The 18724-nt window shown below is 30.9% G+C and overlaps 1 protein-coding gene across 10 annotated transcripts in view; it reads left to right on the forward strand.

The window, feature by feature from the left end:
- The window catches only part of Piezo (piezo type mechanosensitive ion channel component), a 91549-nt gene that overhangs the window by 41629 nt on the left and 31196 nt on the right, over positions 1–18724 (forward strand). For 8 of the 10 annotated variants that reach the window (XM_076414217.1, XM_076414220.1, XM_076414222.1 and 5 more), the window contains exons 6-14: positions 1436–1601; positions 12204–12254; positions 12460–12586; positions 14316–14431; positions 14491–14887; positions 15785–15981; positions 16279–16427; positions 18037–18311; positions 18372–18685. In XM_076414217.1, coding sequence (XP_076270332.1) covers positions 1436–1601; positions 12204–12254; positions 12460–12586; positions 14316–14431; positions 14491–14887; positions 15785–15981; positions 16279–16427; positions 18037–18311; positions 18372–18685 — 1792 coding nt within the window. The remainder of the gene's footprint in view (positions 1–1435; positions 1602–12203; positions 12255–12459; positions 12587–14315; positions 14432–14490; positions 14888–15784; positions 15982–16278; positions 16428–18036; positions 18312–18371; positions 18686–18724) is intronic. The other 2 variants (XM_076414218.1, XM_076414225.1) reach the window with 1 other exon arrangement.

Below are 18724 nucleotides of genomic sequence, written 5' to 3' on the forward strand. Positions count from 1 at the left end.
TCAACTAATGCGATGGAATCAGGTGTTGTTTCTCATTACGATAACCCTGAATCACTGGATCTTTAGTGACCGGACAGAAACTGAGGGAGATTATCTCTTATATTTCGATGCATTCACGTCACCTTGCGACGTTCGGCTACTATTGTTCCAGGTCTCCGAAAAACTCTCTTAGTGTAAAGCTTAGCTTAAGATCAGTTTTTCACCTACCAATCGACGCAAGAGATTCTAAGAAATCCAGGTTCATATTATATAAACTGGATACTTTATAACAGAGAATAGTCCTTATAGTGATATTGTATCCCGCAAGTAACAAATCATACGAAAGTTATGTTAAATGATGTTACGAAATTCACAAAAATGTCAGTATCAAAAAGGCTCAGGATAAGCACTTAAACAGTTGCCAAGAAAGGGTATGTGCCTATACAGATTACTGAAACTTTTATAATGCTTGAACTAGGTAGATCACACTCATATCTAAATTGTTCGAGAAGTTGTTCTCAAAACACTTCAAACCATTTACTGAATAAATGGAGTTCATCCGACCAAGATTGATCAAGTAGACATGTAATTGAAACTTTTTTTTGAAAAAAATTGAAATTTTTTAGCTATATTTCTAGATGTAGCCAATCTTTGATAAAATATGAGACGAGCGCCTTAAAATATATATTACAAAAACAGTAAACACACCAGGCTGATTAAAAGAACAATTTTTTTACCTAAATTTTTAAATACAATGTCATTATTGTTATCTTATTTATTCCACACTTCAATCTCGCTTTCATAGATAGCTCATCTTTAATTTGTCTTCTAATACCTTCGTTTATCTACTGCTTTTTACTTTCTCCTGTGTTCCACAAGGGAAGTAACAATTAACGAACAAATGAGGAATTATTTAGATGACCTTACTAAGATGAAAATGAGAAAGACCAAAAAATGATTCATCGATTTCGTTCGACTCAATATAATGCATCAAAACGGCTTGAACTTTATATGATTTTATAAATTCGATTAGAAAAAATATATTTTAAAAAATAATCAAACTTAGATTTACTTTATTAATTAACAATACCAATTGTGCCTTCCCGCACATCAGCTCAGCAATAACATTATAAACAAGTATCTGATTTGTTTTATTATTTATTTTTATCTGATTCCACCATCATATCCTGACTTGAATCTTGAAAATCGGTCCACTATTGACGGAGAAATCGGTGAACATACATAGAAAAATATACAGTCGAACCTCCTGCTTTTTTGAAGTCGGTTAAAAACATAATTTTCCATTTACCCATTATATTATATTATGTAAAAAATAGCAACCTTTATCTTGCAGTAGTCATTATAACATATTTTAACTTATTGATTTAGATTTATTTAAATCATACAGGATTTTTGTTAAAGATGATAATTATTTAATGCACTTTCTTTGTTCTAGATATTTTGGACTAACACCACTGAGAACATCAAGTTGTAATAATACGGACGATCCTCGAACATTCAACTTCGAGAAGGCTGAATGGGCATCGTACGTAAATCCGTTCGCCTTGTATTGGTTGTTCTACATTTTAGTGCTGGAATCGAAAGCATTGCTGCAACCAGATGTAAGATTTTTTTTTAATTATTACCTAATCAATAAAACATGTTTCAGACTGAATCTTATTTGGGATATACTTAAAAGATTTTAATGAAAGCTAATAATTTTTTACTTAACTATTTCAACTAAATATTTATCGAACGTAATGTGTTACCGTTTTGTTTAAATCTTTAAAGGCCTACTAATATTACATTAATTATTATGAAGAAATAATAATAATAATAATAATTTAATTAGTACATCTTTGATATATTATAGGTAAAAAAAACATGAATTACTAAAGCGTGTTAGCTGATAAAAATATTCAAACATTTTAATATCGTCTAGTTTTATCGGCTATATATAAAACAATTTATCCAGATATATAAATCCACTAATTTTTATTAGTACACAGTTCAAGTTAAAAACAAATAAGTTTATTTAAAAGCATGTGATGCTAAAAACCATTCAATAATACAAGTATTTATTGCAATCGTGATAATTATGAATGAAATGGATAATCACAGATCAAACGATCAAAATTGTCAAAGTCAGAATAAAATGACGTTTGCTTCGTAAGCTTGTTTTATATTGATTTAATTATATTGAAATATCTATAAAATCGATAAAAGTATGTCTTTTTTCCGAATATAGAACTGATGTGAAAAACAACATTTTTTCCGATCGATACGTTTTCCAGACCTTTTTTTAGTTGGTTAAGTAAATTTATAATTAATATTTTAGCAACGACATATGAATATATTGATATTTTAACCTCCCTCACTGAACACTGACGTAATTCGATTGCCGTTCGTTCTGATTCATCACCGCAGACTGTTGTATTTTCTAATTATATTTTATAAATTATCAATTTCGACCTAAATATGTAAATAAATACATTTTTGTACAATATAATATTTTTCTGATTATTGATTACTGTAATCATTCCATTTATATGGCATCACAGATTGGTTTTAAAATACTATAATTCTTTTTTACTGTTGTTCAATAATTAATCGAGAAAGACATTATTGAAACAAAACCCATGGATAGTGAATATTGCATAGCATTATTGGATTGGCCTTAGTGAAAAAAATATAGAAAGAAAAGTGCTTGAATGCAAAAGAAAATATCGTTTTTCTAAGACAATGCGATAAAAAGACAGTTGATGGAAACGCTAGTTAAATTAAAATAATTGTGCTCTCATTTGCACAATATGATTCAGTCCCCCAGTCCATGAAATTAAAGAGGTCTTTCTTAAATGAAGAAATAATTCAAGTTAAAGCCTATTTTCAAAGCAAATCCAAATCGTTCTACGAAAGAGACATAAACAATTAGAAGTGGGCTAAAAATCTTATAGTTTATTAGTTCTTTTATTAGTTAGTTCACATTTATTGAATAATTTTTAAAAACTTCATTTGTCTATATTTTACTAAAGTACTACTAAGGAGGCTAGTGCCTAACTAAACTACAATTTATATTTTTTACAGTTATTCTATTTTTATTTTTGATCTTAATTCATATGACAGAGTTGCGATATAAAATATAAAACAGTTTATAAATTATAATGAAGCTATTTATAATTTAATTAATTCATTAATTATTAATTTTAAGTTAAGTTAAGTAATTATAGAAGCCTAACCGAAAAGTGGACAAGCAAGTCCATTACTACTTTAACTATATCGCTATATATAAATTATTACTATCGCTTATCGTTATCGATTTTCAATAAGGGTAGGTCGATTTTGAAAAATCAAAATTGTTGTGGTGATGCAAGATAACATTGTAATATAAGGATAATTGTAAATATTATTATTTGGGATTTTTATGTACATTTCAAATTATTTAGTCAATCAATCATTTTTATAGAATTAACCGTTTTGAAATACACATCAGAGTGTGCGCAGGCAAATCACGGTCAACAGTACGTTGTATAATGTTTATTATTCATTAAAAAATATAATTATTAAAAACTCATTATTTATACTATATTTAATAAGGTTACTTTTAAATATAGTAATCCAGATTTATTGCGAAAAAAAACTATTTTTTGTGATCTTTCACTTTTAATATCCCAAAATTCGAACATGAGATTATAGGAGACCTTTAATAGATCATTTAGAGGACCAAAAACCAAATTTTATACCATTCCGAGCATATATCTTATTTTTAACTTATGTGACGACAGCATAAATACTCTAAGTTTCACCTAAACAAACCATGTCTCGTAATTAAATAAAAAATCACATCTCTCGCCTTGAATAAATCCATTTCTTTCATTAAACACACGCACAATTTCATTTAACCTCAACCCACGACAGTAGTCATTATTATTTACACCGGCCACACTGTCCTTGTCAGGAGGCATCCCAATTTCTATACTAGTGGTGAACTGTAATAATCTTTTACTATCAGCACGAACCAACATACAAAAATATTAAGTAATTTTTCATTTAATATACTACTGTGATGCGAAAATAGTAAGACGTAAAAATTGTGTGTTGTTCATAATAAAATGTTTCCTTTTTTTCTTCAATAATTCCACTCCTATTATTTGGTAGAGTGATATTCGTCTAGATTAACTCTTGATTATAGAATATCTATAATATATATCTTGTAAACTTAAGAATTGTATAAGGCATTAAAAAGTATACCAAAAATCAAATTTAACAATTGTTTCTGTTTTAATTTGTTTTTTTATTATTTACATCTTATATTCGATATGCTTAGTAATTATGCGAGTACAATCTTAATTTACAAATTAATTTATTACTACTATCCTGTTAAACTTGAATTAATATACAAGCAAGGCTTGCAGAGGATTAATACATCAGTATGTGTTTCCCAAATTAGAATGAAACTAATATATTTAAGCTAAAGTTAAAAATACACTTATACACTAAACTAGTTCGTGTGGTTTGGTTGGCTTCAATCTTCTGATTTCCTGCGTGTTATCCAGTAGCTGTATTGCTTCCACGTTGCAATGATTTAGCAACCTTGTTTCATGTTTTAGTGCGAATTCTTGGATCACTTCGTGTATCCATTTGATTCCGAGGTCATGGTGCAGTTCTTCGTTGGTTACGTAACGATAAGAATTAGTAATTAATCATAGAAATTTGTGTTTTGGATGCATTGCCATATTTACACCCCATAGGTCCAAATAGACTTTATGGTTGATTGATAAACCAATCTCTTTGATTTTAGATCAAGTTGAGAGTATTTTCCGACCAACCAGTACAGTTGCTTGACCTTGAGTCTAATTTGCTCTGCTTTTTGTCTCACATGTTGTTTCTAGGTTAACCTACCTTATCTATAGAGCAAATGATCAACATTGGTCCAAAATTAATGGTTCATAAAATAAACCGTCACATATCACTGCTATACACAAAACTGGGCTTAAGGTATCAATTTTTATCTTATTGAGATATATTTCGAGGTATACGTCAAGTGATATAATTAAGTTTTTGTCAATTCACCGCAACGCAAAATTAACATGGACAGATTTGGAGCTATTAAGCTGTATTTTCCAATCTCTAGTCCATTTGTAGATCTTATTGACCGTTACTTGTACTTTTTCTATTGTCTTAGACACAGATATTTTGCTATTATAACTGGGTCGTCGGTAAATGTTCCAAGTACTGTTTATTTTGTTGTTGGCATATCAGCAGTATAGAGCAGATATAGAAATGTTCCCAAAATACTACCTTGTGGAAATCCAGGCGAAATAGGTTCAAGTGTTAAGAATGACCCTTCATGCGAGACTCTAAATTTTCTTTCAAAAATATATGATTGTAACAGTGGGGAGTATTTTAGTTGGACTCAAATTAAATTCGAAAAATATCTATGCCTCTCTATTCTTTTATCATAGTATACTTCACAGCTAGTCGCTTATGAATACTAATGGACTAGCCCTGCTCAATGAAAAAATGTTTTCAATAATTTTAATGGATTCCTTTGTTTTTTGATATTATGATTCAGAAAATAATAATTATAAATAATATAAACAAATAATAAAAACAAATTCAAGATATGTACTTGACATATGCTTGATTGCCTGTGGTTCATTTGCTCCATATGGAGCAAAATTCGTAGATATTAATATAATTTTGAAGAACATGGATGGAAATGAAAGTTCAAGGTTAGTGGTCTCGATATTCCTGGATTAACTAAAGTGATTTACAAAACTGTCATGTTTTTTGTATTGGAATGAGATAGCAGAGCAAAGGATCAACATTGGTCCAAAAATAACGGTTCCTGAAATAAACCGTCATATGTCGCAAATCTGGGCTTAAGGTGTCAATTTTTAAAAGCTTTTTGTAAAAATGGTGGTTGTCTCAAATGGATGTAGAAAATGTCCTTATTTATCAGAAGCTAATATAAAAGTGAAAACTGCTAACTATTAACTTATATCAGCCAATATGATCAAGATGAGACAAATTCAAGCGGTTGTCTGACGAGCTTTAAAGTCCACTTCTTACATAACCATCTTGACTTTTTTATTGAAAACTTAGTGGATGGTGATGTGAGTGAAGACCTAAGTGGGAGGCTTTATCAGGACATAAAAGAGGTGGGATAAAGATATCAGGGATGATGAAATATCAACATGATACATTATTACTGTTGGTTGCTTCACAGAGTATTACAAAATGCATTACGTCAAAGGAAAAGCTATTTAATATATTTTACAGTGAAGGGGAAGGGAAATACAAAAAATTTAACACCTAATATTCGTATTTTAGTAATTTATTTTTATACCTATGCTTTTCTAATTTTTACATTTTTTTCAATTTTTTTTTTAGATGTTTTTTTTATGTCATGTGGTGAGAAAATAGTGGTTTTCTGTATACATAAGAATTTACCTAAAAATTGGTTTAAAAAAAATTAGAAACACATTTTTTACTGGCCTGTATATTTTTTATTGATTGCTATTAGGAAAAATAATGAATGTTCGGACCGTAATTTTGATGGGACGTGTCCAGCTTTCAAAGCTGTCTAAACCGTGTGCTAGTAAATACAATCCAAGGCCGAATTGTAATCAAAAAGTATAACGCGCGAAATCGATAACATTTTCTCCACAACTGTACAGGAAACGAAATCATGGATGGAAAAAATTGAGTAGTTTATTAAGAAAATAAAACCGAGTTTATGGGCATTTTGATAAAATTACGAACTCTTTTCTGCGATCGCTTTTGTTTTATTTATAATACTTTACAACCGGACATACTGTACAGCATTAAATATTAAATACAATACTACAATAAACTGGAGTTAGGTTACAAACGTGACTAGAATGAAGGAGGATGGATGAACAAAAATGTTGCTTTATGTGTAGCAGTGGACTTTAATGACGAGAATGATTGATAGTTATAATGCAACAATCTAGCAAATATTATAAATTTGAGGCCTATCTAATTGCTACATCTCTTATTTTATAGTTGATGTTCTTTTGACCTGATTTAATCACAAATTAATTGTTTTGATGAAGCATAAACAAAATGTGAACATGCTATGATTTGACATTTTATTGAATAAAATTATTTCTGTAATACAAGCTAATAAGAAAAATGTTTGTTATAGCTGTTTAAACCAATTCACTTGAATTTTATGTATTTAAGATGAAACCGTATTTGTTATCAGTTTTTCTTTATTTATTTTTAATCAACCACAATTCTCTCACAATATGACATCGATTATATTAGGTGCTTGCATCTAATCTTATAATTTTTTCACACATTTGGTAAAATACTTTTTAATTAAAACATTTTACAACATTTTCTGGCAACATGGCGTTACTGTGTCGAAAGTATGATGTTGGTTTGGCAGCGGTCCAATTCATTTTTCAATATTTCGAAACCGTATTGACTGCCATATGTCATATGATGCTGTATCGATTTGAGCAAATAGTATTCAGAAAGAGCTATGTTTGGTGAGTACGCTGGGTGAGGCAGGACATTCCATAAGAGCTGTATCAGTGTTAGCAGCTTGTAATACAGTATATCCTACTGATCCCACTATATGTACAGCACGACTTTATGACCATAATATTCTACTTTCGAACTCCTCGAATTCCTAAGCTGTCTGCAAGTTATATGAGAGCTGATACGGGTTTTCGTCTAGTAAATCTTGAAATTCACTCTCTTCAAACTTTTTTGATCCTCCAGAGGGTTCTTTCTCAATGACACCAAAATCAGCACTTTTAAATCATCGATACTAGAACCGACGATTGGGATATGATCGAGCAGCATCACCATACCTTTCTAAAAGTATTTGATGGGCCTCGGCGGCAGATTTCTTTAAATCAAAGAACATTAAATAATTCATTTAATTTTTAATTCATAAACATTTTGAATTAATTAGTAATTAATTCAAAAATGCAATTTTAACCGTTCCATAATTAGCGGCTGCCAATAGAATTAATGGGAAATCTATTTTATGTAAAGAAATGTCAAAATCATCAAATTAACAATTAGGTTTGCTTAAAGGTTCATTGTTGATACAAACCATAGATACTGCACATTTTCATCAATAGATTTTTTAAACTGATTTATTACATTACTAGTCGTTGCCTACTAACCTACAATTTATTTTTAGAATAACTTAAATCTGAGTATATATCTAGGGGGATCTATCCGGCCTATATTAATATTTGTTGTAATAATGTTTATGTATTAACACTGCTGTTTTTGTACCCTGCTATTAAATGCACGTTTGGTTCTTTTGCGTATGTGTCCTGTTCTGGTGTTATTCAAACATTGTATTATTTCGATATTGACAAGAGAATGGAGTCTGTCCTCATGTTCCATTTTAACTCCAGTTCTTTCTTTTTCTTTTTTACATGTTCCTTCCAGCGAAGTTTTGCATCAAGATTAATTCCAAGATACTTCGCGTTGTTGCTATATGGAATGATAGTATTATTTATTGTTATTGACTTTTGTGTGGTCTGATTATATGTGAACTGCACATACATAGATTTACTTTCGATGATTTTAATTTTCCAGATTTGGGTCCAGTTATTTATATTGTCACTGACCTTATAATTTTCGTGTGACTTCTTCGTTGTTGTCTCCGACAGTAAGAATCGCAGTGGAATATCAGATGTGCAAGAATTCAATATATTTCCATGTGATACACCAGCTTTAGCTTCTTTTATTGTAAAGTAGTATTTTGGCTGTAATGAAAGATATTAATAGTTCAGAGTGTTATTTTGGTAACATTTTCTGTAGCTTGTGAACAAGGCCCTCATGCCATATCTTATCGGCTTGTGCTACATCTAAGAATATAGCTGAACATACCTTTTTACTTTCATAGGCACCAACAGATATCGTTGATAAAAAATAAATAAAAACAGCTCATATATCTGAAAAAATTACCAACATTTTCTAAATTAAATTATTAATATGCGAATATTAGGTACTTTTTGAATAGCTAGAGTAAAGTTTATTGCATATTCTCTGATAAATTTTATTACTTTCTGTGAAATGACCAACAACAATCTCCTGTCATTTCATTACAATAATCACCTAGATACTCTATCATAAAGAATGATATCATTAATTTTTGTAAGTTTCTTTTATAGAGACAAAAGTAGCAACTGGTTGCTTCAGTATATTACCAACTTGATAATATTAAAATGATTAAAATATTTGTATACTTTTAAAATAATTAACATTTATTTTTATTACATATTATTATGTGATAACTTGGTGACTAATACGACTTTTTATTATTGTTTTGAGTATCAACACACCAACTAAGACTTTTATAACTAATTAATCGGCTAAATTTATTGAAAAAGCGTTTTTATCGTTGGCCTGTTTAATTTTAACATCGCTAATAGTTTTGAATAGTTCTCATTAATTTGATATTAATTTGTGATTATATTAGTGAAAATGATTAATAAAATCTATTACTATAAATTAAAATCTTTTGAGGTAACCCACATAAGCACGTTTTCTAACCCGCACTCACCCTACCTCTTAAGCAAAGTGTAAGACTAACTGTTCCGCATTTGTTACTAACCCGACTAACATCTTTATAGTTACAAAAGAAACAGGGTCCATTTTCGAGGCTGGACGGCAGCTTCCAAGGCAAACTGGGGCGTAAACTGTCCGATAAGGTGGCGAAAAAACAATTGGTCCGATCGGCGACCACCAAACGCAGGTGGCAGAGCGCCACCCGGAAAGTTCGAGTAAGCCTCGACCCTATCGGTTTGATAACAACAGCACCGTTTGCATGGAAATGTTGGAAAGGCATGAACGCATTATTTTTCCGTTTTGATATAATTCGTTTATTATTATTTAGTATTCAGAATTTTAATTTCGAGACGAAAACTAGCCAAATAGTTCTTCAAAACGGATATTGTTGAGCATCTCAGTATTATTTTCATATTATACTAATTAGTTTTAAGCGGCATCCTATACATATATTATTTAATACGTATAATTTAGTTGGCTGCCTTACCGAGAAGCTGCTTTCGCCATTAACATGCTGAATGAATCATCATTCAACAAACATTTTGACACATTCTGCAGCACTATGCCATTGTCTTTTATATACCCTGCGCGTTCGCCATTTTCTCTTATTATTGATAGTATTTTTATATATAGAATGTTTATATTGTATTTATAAACTTATATATATATATATATATATATATATATATATATATATATATATATATTCAATTACTGTAAAGTTACTTTTCAAACATTATTTTTAATTTCATCTTCGTATTTAAAAGTTATTGAGGAAATATCAAACACTACATATGTTCTGTTATATATTTCAATATATATAACTCAATAACTTTTAAATACGAAGATGAAGTTAAAAATAATGTTTGAACAGTAACTTTAAAGTAATTGAATAAGAATCAGTTATAAAAAAAAATTGTAATATTACAAGGCATCTTTATATCTCTATGCAGTGGTATGTGGTATATGGTATCTTGTTCTGAAATACTCATAATTGGTTTTAGTACTTGTACTAAATGTACACATTGTACAATATGTATTGGTATTCAAGATTTTCTTTCAACAAATCAATATATCACATGGGCTGAAGGGTCCCGGGCCTACCACATATATAGCGCTAGTTTTATTGCATTCACCGCTTTTTCAGTTAGTAATAACCTTCAACAAAAAGCTGTTAAAATTTCATGATATTCTCATAAGTTTGAGTTATTGTGCTAAGAGTGGCACTACTTTTGTTATTTTCAAAACAATGGATCAAAAACAATTTTCTGTTTGAACTTTACACTGCTTCTTGATGGGAAAAAAAGCCGTTCAAGCGAAGCAATGGCTAGAAAAATTTTACAAGAACTCCGCTCTATCAGAAACAACAATAAAATGTTGGTTTGCTGACTTCAAACGTGGTCGTAGATACACCAATGATACAGAACGCAGTGAAATTTCAAATGGTGAACCTCGTCCAAAGCGCTCGAAAGTACAACAATCGGCTGGAAAGGTTATAGCCTCGATATTTTGAGATGAGCGTGGTGTAATATTCATCGACTATCTTGAAATGGGAAATACCATAAACAGTGAATATTATATAGCGTTATTGAAGCGTTTGAAGGCTGAAATTACAAAGAATTGTGTCAGAAGTCGATCAAAACAATGCCAAAACTTCATGAATTGAATTTCTTATTGCTTCCACATCCACCGTATTCGCCAGATTTGGCTCCCAGAGACTACTGGCTGTTCGCAGACCTCAAAAAAATGCTCACCACCATGCTCACTGTAAGAAGTTTCGATCGAATGAAGAGGTTATCGCTGAAACTGAGGCCTATTTTGGGGCAAAACATAAATCATTACACTCGGGACTTTTCAGCCCATGTGTTAGCTGTTTATATTTTATTTTTTGCTCGATTTTTTGAATGTTGTTTTCATTTAAGATTGCTGTATGCGGACTATTTTCATTATTCATTAGACTTTTATTGATAAAATTGATGTTCATATTAACTTATACAGAACATTAAGTGATATACATAATTTGTAGGTTGTAACTTGGTTAATTTTGAAAATACAACTGCATTAACATAGATGCTGGATCACTTTAATTATTTGTACCATCATAGCATTATTGCATAAATCAATATTTAAAAAATGTTAAATCTGTTTGAACTATATGACCTGACGTTTTAAGAAAAAGCAGAACATAAGATTGTTGATTTTTTATTTTCCCATTCATCAACACAGTTGAATACTGGATATATGAAAATTGTGCTGATTGCATCCAAAATAATATACGTTATATGTATGATTTTAATTTTGGATTTAGTAAAATAATTCTGAGTATTTTTAGAAATTAAATCTAACATTTTTATTACATCTAAGAGATAGATGTAAAGTTTTATTAGTAATACAAATCTAGTGATCAATTTTTGAAATATTATTGCTTTTAAAAACAATAATATGAAATATACAGACATGCTCATTGGCTACTTTCACTAGTATTATTTTAACTTAACGGTCAATGTATATTTTAACGCATAATTTATGTTTCCTTTTAGGGTTCGTTCAATTCATATTCACCATAAGGGTGCATGTATTTAAATATCACTTATGTTTTATATATTTAATTTTATTTTAACCGCTTTTAAAGCCTTGCTGTCGCTGATTTTTTCTAGGCATCAGTCAGGAAACCATCTGATGATTCTGACCCGCGCGAAGATACACCAGTATGTATTCCATTCATTCTTATTCAGCTTACTGACCTGTACTTGTCATCAGGTGGTGGGTTTTAGTATTAATTATTTTCAAGAGCATTGTGATTTGGCTTTAGTGAACTGCAAATAAATTAATCGTAACCAAGATTATTGTGGTAGTAATGATATTATTAGTGTTTAAATTTGACGGATGAGTAAATATATTATGTGTTGATAGTTGATAAAAGGCGTGAGTCCGAGCAGAAGATATGGGTCCAGTAAGAGGAGTGCCATTATGCAAGATTCTACTGGAAGTGTTACCGTTGATGGAGAACATCCCGAAGACATTCCCCTGGATGACATGGGTACGCAATAACATATATTTTTTTAATTAAAATATTCAGACAGACAATATTGGACAGATAATATTAAAACCTGGCATATACACAATTTTTTTTTATCAATAAGATGTTGAGCCACCAATTGCTGTTAAAATAGCTGCAGTTCTTCGCCGAATAGATTCGTAGAGACTTTGAATAGTTTCCAGTGAAATGTTGTACCATTCTTGTACCAAAACATCCGTCAATTGGTTCAGTGTTGTTGGAGATAAAAATTTACTCCTCATTCTTTGCTCTAAATCTCTCCATAACGGTTCAATTATGTTGAGGTCTTGCGATTGTGCTCTACAAGAACGATGTTTGATAATATTTTGATGCTTCTCAAACTAAGACTAAAACTTTTCGGCTGTGCATGGGCGCATTATTATCTTGATATTTGGCAGTGTCTGGCAACAATATTCTAGTCATAGCAAAAACTTTATCATTGAGGATGTCGAGATATTTATTCATAGTATTCCGTTCAGTGATGTAAATGAGAAAACCAGCTGAATACGACGATATTACCTCCCAAATCATAACGGAACTTCCTCTACGCTCGACTGTAGGAAGTAGACAGTCCGTATTGTAGGTTTTTTTTGGTGTTCTCCATACATAAACCTGGCCATTTGTAGGAAGCATAGAGCATGAAAGAGCATACCAAATTCTTCCAATAATCAAATATCTAGATTTTATGATCGTTGTACAACTTCCTTCGACTTAGCGTTGGCTTCCATTATAAATAATTTAGCAATCGCAGTCATGAATGTTAGCTTTGTGGAGCTCCCGCCATGCCGTTTTATCGAGACAGTATTAGTCAAGTGAGTGTTGAATTCTACTGTCACTTTTGTCACGGTAGTTTTATGCTGTTTGACTACAATCCCTTTTAATCTTCGTAGGTTTCTGTCAGTTAACTTTGGGTTTCGCCCACTATTCCTTTTCCCCCGAAGATGTTTTAACGCATTTATGTATAATATATTGAAATATAACCTTAAAATAATAAATTATATAAAAAACTACAACACCTACATGGAAGCAATATTGCAACAAGATATATTATAATGTATGGTATCCATATTATTTTGTCCATATCTTCTGTCTGCATAAAAATAATTTACATGCAATATAAATTACTTTATTGGCTTTGAATAAGTCATCGCTGCTCTCTCCTGATTTATAATACCTTCAAAAATTCATTAACAACGTATTTATAGTGTTAAATATATCGAGATTTGTTTGAACCTTTTTTCTACCAATATGTCTTCCATGCCTTCTTTATTCATCTAGTTTTAATGGCGGATATTTGAAACTATTTCTAATTATATTAATCATTCCTTTCATATTATTTTTGTTAATTTTTATTTTATGCTTTCAGGACGGTCAATTCCACATTTGTATTAGGATTAATTTCGCCTTTTTATTAACATTGTTATTGATAATGTAATTAACTTCTGTTTGTTGTAACTGATGGTCTAGAATATTCAAGGAAATAAGTTTTCGTTATACAATCGTAATCAAAAATTAAAGTTCAGACGAATTGAGAGGTTTTGAAATTTTTCTAATATAGAAACCAAAAGTTTTATGGCAAAAACAGTAGATTAGCATGATTCATTGGTATTTTGTTTGTAACGTTTAAACTAAACAATAAATAAGTAGCGAGAATGTATTCAAGATCTTACTAAATGGAGATTGATTGTAACAAAGTCATTTTTGTAATAAGGCAATCCAAGTGATGAATACCAACCGACCATCATAGAGAATCTAGTGTATTTCTTGGAAAATGTTCTACAACTGATCATAAAAGTGTCATACTTGGGTACCAATATCATCATGATGGTGAGAGCCGAAGTAAATACATCATATTGCATCGGTTTTTAATCGTTTATTTGTTGAAGGCTTGGAGTATAACTTACATCAGTTGGATTACTTTTGTCCTCCTTATTTGGGCTAACCTGATTTGGCTCGTGCCCAATCAACGGAAGAGTATGCTGAGATCCAGCCCGTTCCTCGTCTTTTATGCCTGGTTTCTGTTAATATCCGCCTACATTTATTCGATGAACTTGACCGAAGAAGAACTACCTTCTGTTATACAGGGCATTAACCTATCGCAAATCGGTTTTGTGAAGGTTTCCATTTTACCATGTAACCCATTGTTGGTAAAATGCCTCTACACGTGTATGTTTTGGATAACCCTCAGACAATATATGCAAGAACGGTTGATCGAAAGGCAAAGCAGTGCTTTGGCTGATATGGTGGCTCCGCTACAACTAACTGTTGGTGCTGCTACTTCAGGTACGTATATTTTTCTTAACTGTGATAGGCTGGGTTGTAGTTTACTTTTGAGGTTCATATTATTTCGACGTTGGCAATACTTGCTTGATTCGTATGTTAATGCCAAACCTTCACTGCAAGAAGAATAAAAATGTAAAAATGATAGAGAATTATATCTTTTGAACGAAATCCTACTATAATTAGTTTGGATCACTATAGTTAGTTTGGACTACACTTCAACTTAAACATTTCCAGAGGATACATAATATAGAAGATAAATAAAAATATATTAAAATTATGGAAAACTAAAATCATGGATGGAGAACTCTTAGCGTATGCAGATGTCTTAGTTATAATAACTAAAAGAGTTATATACTGGAAAATTGCTAGAAAAATTAATGTCAGAAAGGGAAAACCTGAAACTGAGAATGAATAATGAGAAAACAAAAATAAAGAAAGTTGGAAACTTAATCACAGTGAGAGAACAAAAAAATATGAAACCGAATATTAGAATATGTAGACAAGCTTAAATACGTAGAATTCATTGTATAAGAATAACGTAAATAAACAGCGCAAATATCAAAAGAACATCTATCTAAAATGACAAATATATATATATATATATATATATATATATATATATATATATATATATATATATATATATATATAGAATCTAATAAAATCAATTATAATCTACAGTGCAGAAGCAATGACAATGACAAAACAAACTGAAGCAAATAGAACAATATTACAATATCTTCTTTTCTATATGTATTGAAATATATTGAAGATATAAAAACCAAAAAAATAGCAGAAGAATACCTTATAATAAGAAAAATAAATAAAATAGAGAGTAAAGCTAAGATTAGGACTAGAAATTATTTACTTAAGAATATTTTAAAATTATTTGTTTAGGAGTGCCAAGCGAACCCAAGAAGAAGGAAACGAAAATAATGGATGTTGTTGGTGGATATCTGAAGAAATTCCTTACCAAATTTTGGATATGGGTAGTGGCCATAACATTGTTTGCTGTAGCTATTACGGGACAAAGAATGACAGGCTTCCGGATCGTATATATGGCCTTGTTCTTAATCTTCATATTATCATTCCAGGTAGGTGGAAGCGTACAGTGTATTTTCTCATGTATCAATCTAGTAATATATCCTTCTTAATTTTAACAATAGCGTTTCAATTTAGTTGTTATCATAACTATTACTAAACCGTGTTTTAGTTTAGCAATAGTTCCATTTTTTATAAATGATAAAGACCTAAATTACAGTTTTAATTATAATTTCTACTATAATAAATTTATAAAAGAATTATAAGGAATATTATTGAGAGCTATGTTCTATAAAAGAAAAATAAATTATCTTACCAATTTAATATAATATCTTGCTTTTTTATTACAGTTATCTTTCATGGCATGGCGTAAAATGATGTTTGGATTTTGGTTGGTAGTCATTATATTTTCAATGCTCGTGTTAGTACTTACTTATACCTATCAATTTGATAACTTCCCTGATTATTGGAAGGAATATTTACACGTAAACATCGAACAGTAAGTATTTTTTTAATAACAAAAATGCAGTCTGTGTTATTATTAGCGTAAGATGATTGGATGTGTTGATAACACTTCACTCTATAAGTCTGACATATAGATGGAGCCTTTAGACGATATGGATCAAAATCAATGTCAATCTAACAGTTAATATGAAGTTATAGTGGTTCTTGGTGAAACTTTTGTTAGCTTCCAAACAAATGATGGAAACAATGTTTAGCTTTTTTTTAACTAAACAATGGGGAAAATACTTGATACTGTAAACAGTGATTTGATAATAGTTATAAAGCTTCGGGATCAAGGATTCTCTAATAATTTAAAGGCGACCGCCTCAGCATCAATATACTCAGACGCTCAGATTGTCTAAACCTGTTGATTGTTCTCGTCTTCAAAAGAGTTGTTCTTACACACTAAAAGATCGCCAGTTCAGTGGAGAGTTGGCAGTGAAAGATGTATAAAACGATTAAAAAAAACAAATCTTCATTTTGAGGAGCTTTCACGAATAAAGCGGGTTAAGTCAACATTAAAAAAAACTGGTTTTCATAAAAAGGTCTTTTGTGGTTTTTATGTAATTTAGATACTTTAGTCAAAATGTTTCGATCCATAGTCCGTAATCACGTTCATGTTCTGAATAATTTGGAGAGATTGTCAAAATATTCAGATCAAAGAGTACACATTTTAATGTTTTAATCGCTTGTAGAGTTTATTATTAACTTCTTTGGTCATTAGATATTTATTGATATAAACTACAGTATCATTTATTTTATACTTTTATTTTAAATTATATATATTAAGTGATAAAAATAATGACAACATCATGTTATCATAAACTTTTAATTAGCTAATTCAAATATTTACAAGCATTTTAAATATAATTTTAGATACGAAGGTTAAACTGTAGTTATCGCCAATAGAATAATCTAGTAAACTATGCAAAACAAATGATTATTAAATAGTGCATTATTTTAATGATGATATTGCAACTCCATTGAAAAGTTGCGATAAAGAAGATAATGAAAATCTTTAACTACAAACTTTAGATATATTGAATCTTGAGGGTTATTTTTATAATTGTATTTTAAGTTTCCTCTTTCCTAATTGGGGTTAATCTGGACTTGACCTACTGCTTAACCTGTACTCCGAACCGCGGTCTTTAGCATTAAGCCTATCGACTGCCCAGTGACCAATTTAGAGACCATCTCAGAAGACATCCGGTCTTACCCAGCCTGGTCACTGGCCTGAGTACGCTGGTTATTTGTTCTCGTATTTTACAGTGTTGATTTTACATAAATACCTCCATGCCCTGTACTCTCGCAACAGTAGGTACCAACTTAGCATCTGCGGCTATTAAGCTGGCTCTTGGGACTATTAAAATATTAATAAAATTGTTATTGACGATACCACTTTAATAATTTTGACACTCTTGGTCACTAAGAAAACCAAATATACTTTTCAGCATTTATTTGAAAACGGAATCTTGCTCATCTAATCGATCCAATCATGTTGCACTGTACATTTTTAATCATTCACGCATAATTTGAGGATGTGTAGCTTCCATGGTTCTTATCAAATATATTGAATTTCCACTGACTAGCTAATTTGTTTTCAGACAATTAGATATTGGCTTGGAGAAGTTCGAAACCAAGCAGTTGTTCGTACGATTGGTGACACCAACGTTCTTTGTTATTATTACCGTGATCCAGCTTCATTATTTCCATAAAGATTTTATGGAATTGTCCGATCCGAAGAACACCGAAGTTCCTGTTGCGGAGAACGAAGAGGAATTGAACGAAAGCTCTATGCAAGGCGGCGAAGTGGTGGAGAGAAGCGACAAGGACGATCCCACCTCTTCTTGCTGCAAGTTCGAACTCAGCGATTTCGATAGTACGCTTGATAGTACTGAATACAAACACTACGTATCGCTATATATATATTGCTTTTCAGATTTAACTTTTAAGGAAGTACTGGAGAAATGGCTCACTAGGTTCCAGAAATTCATGAACTTACTTTATATCTTCCTGGAAATACATATGCCAAGGGTGGTACTGCTTTTCGCCATGTTGCTGTGCATCTATGACCACTGTGCCTTATATATTATCCTGGTGGTGCTTATACCTCCAGCGTTAACGCTGGGCCGAATTGTGCAACTATTCACTATTTACTCCAGCTCCGTGCTGGTGTCTTTGTTCTTGTTAGCTCGAATGCTTTATCAAATTAAGTATATAAATCCGGATATATGGAACGTGACCTGTGTGTCTGTAAGTATTTTATAATTCCATTTAGAGACTTTAAAAACC

Source organism: Rhynchophorus ferrugineus, unplaced genomic scaffold, assembly GCF_030347505.1.
Source record: "Rhynchophorus ferrugineus isolate W39M unplaced genomic scaffold, kcgeb_rfMv2 rfM9, whole genome shotgun sequence".
NCBI classification, from domain to species: domain Eukaryota; kingdom Metazoa; phylum Arthropoda; class Insecta; order Coleoptera; family Curculionidae; genus Rhynchophorus; species Rhynchophorus ferrugineus.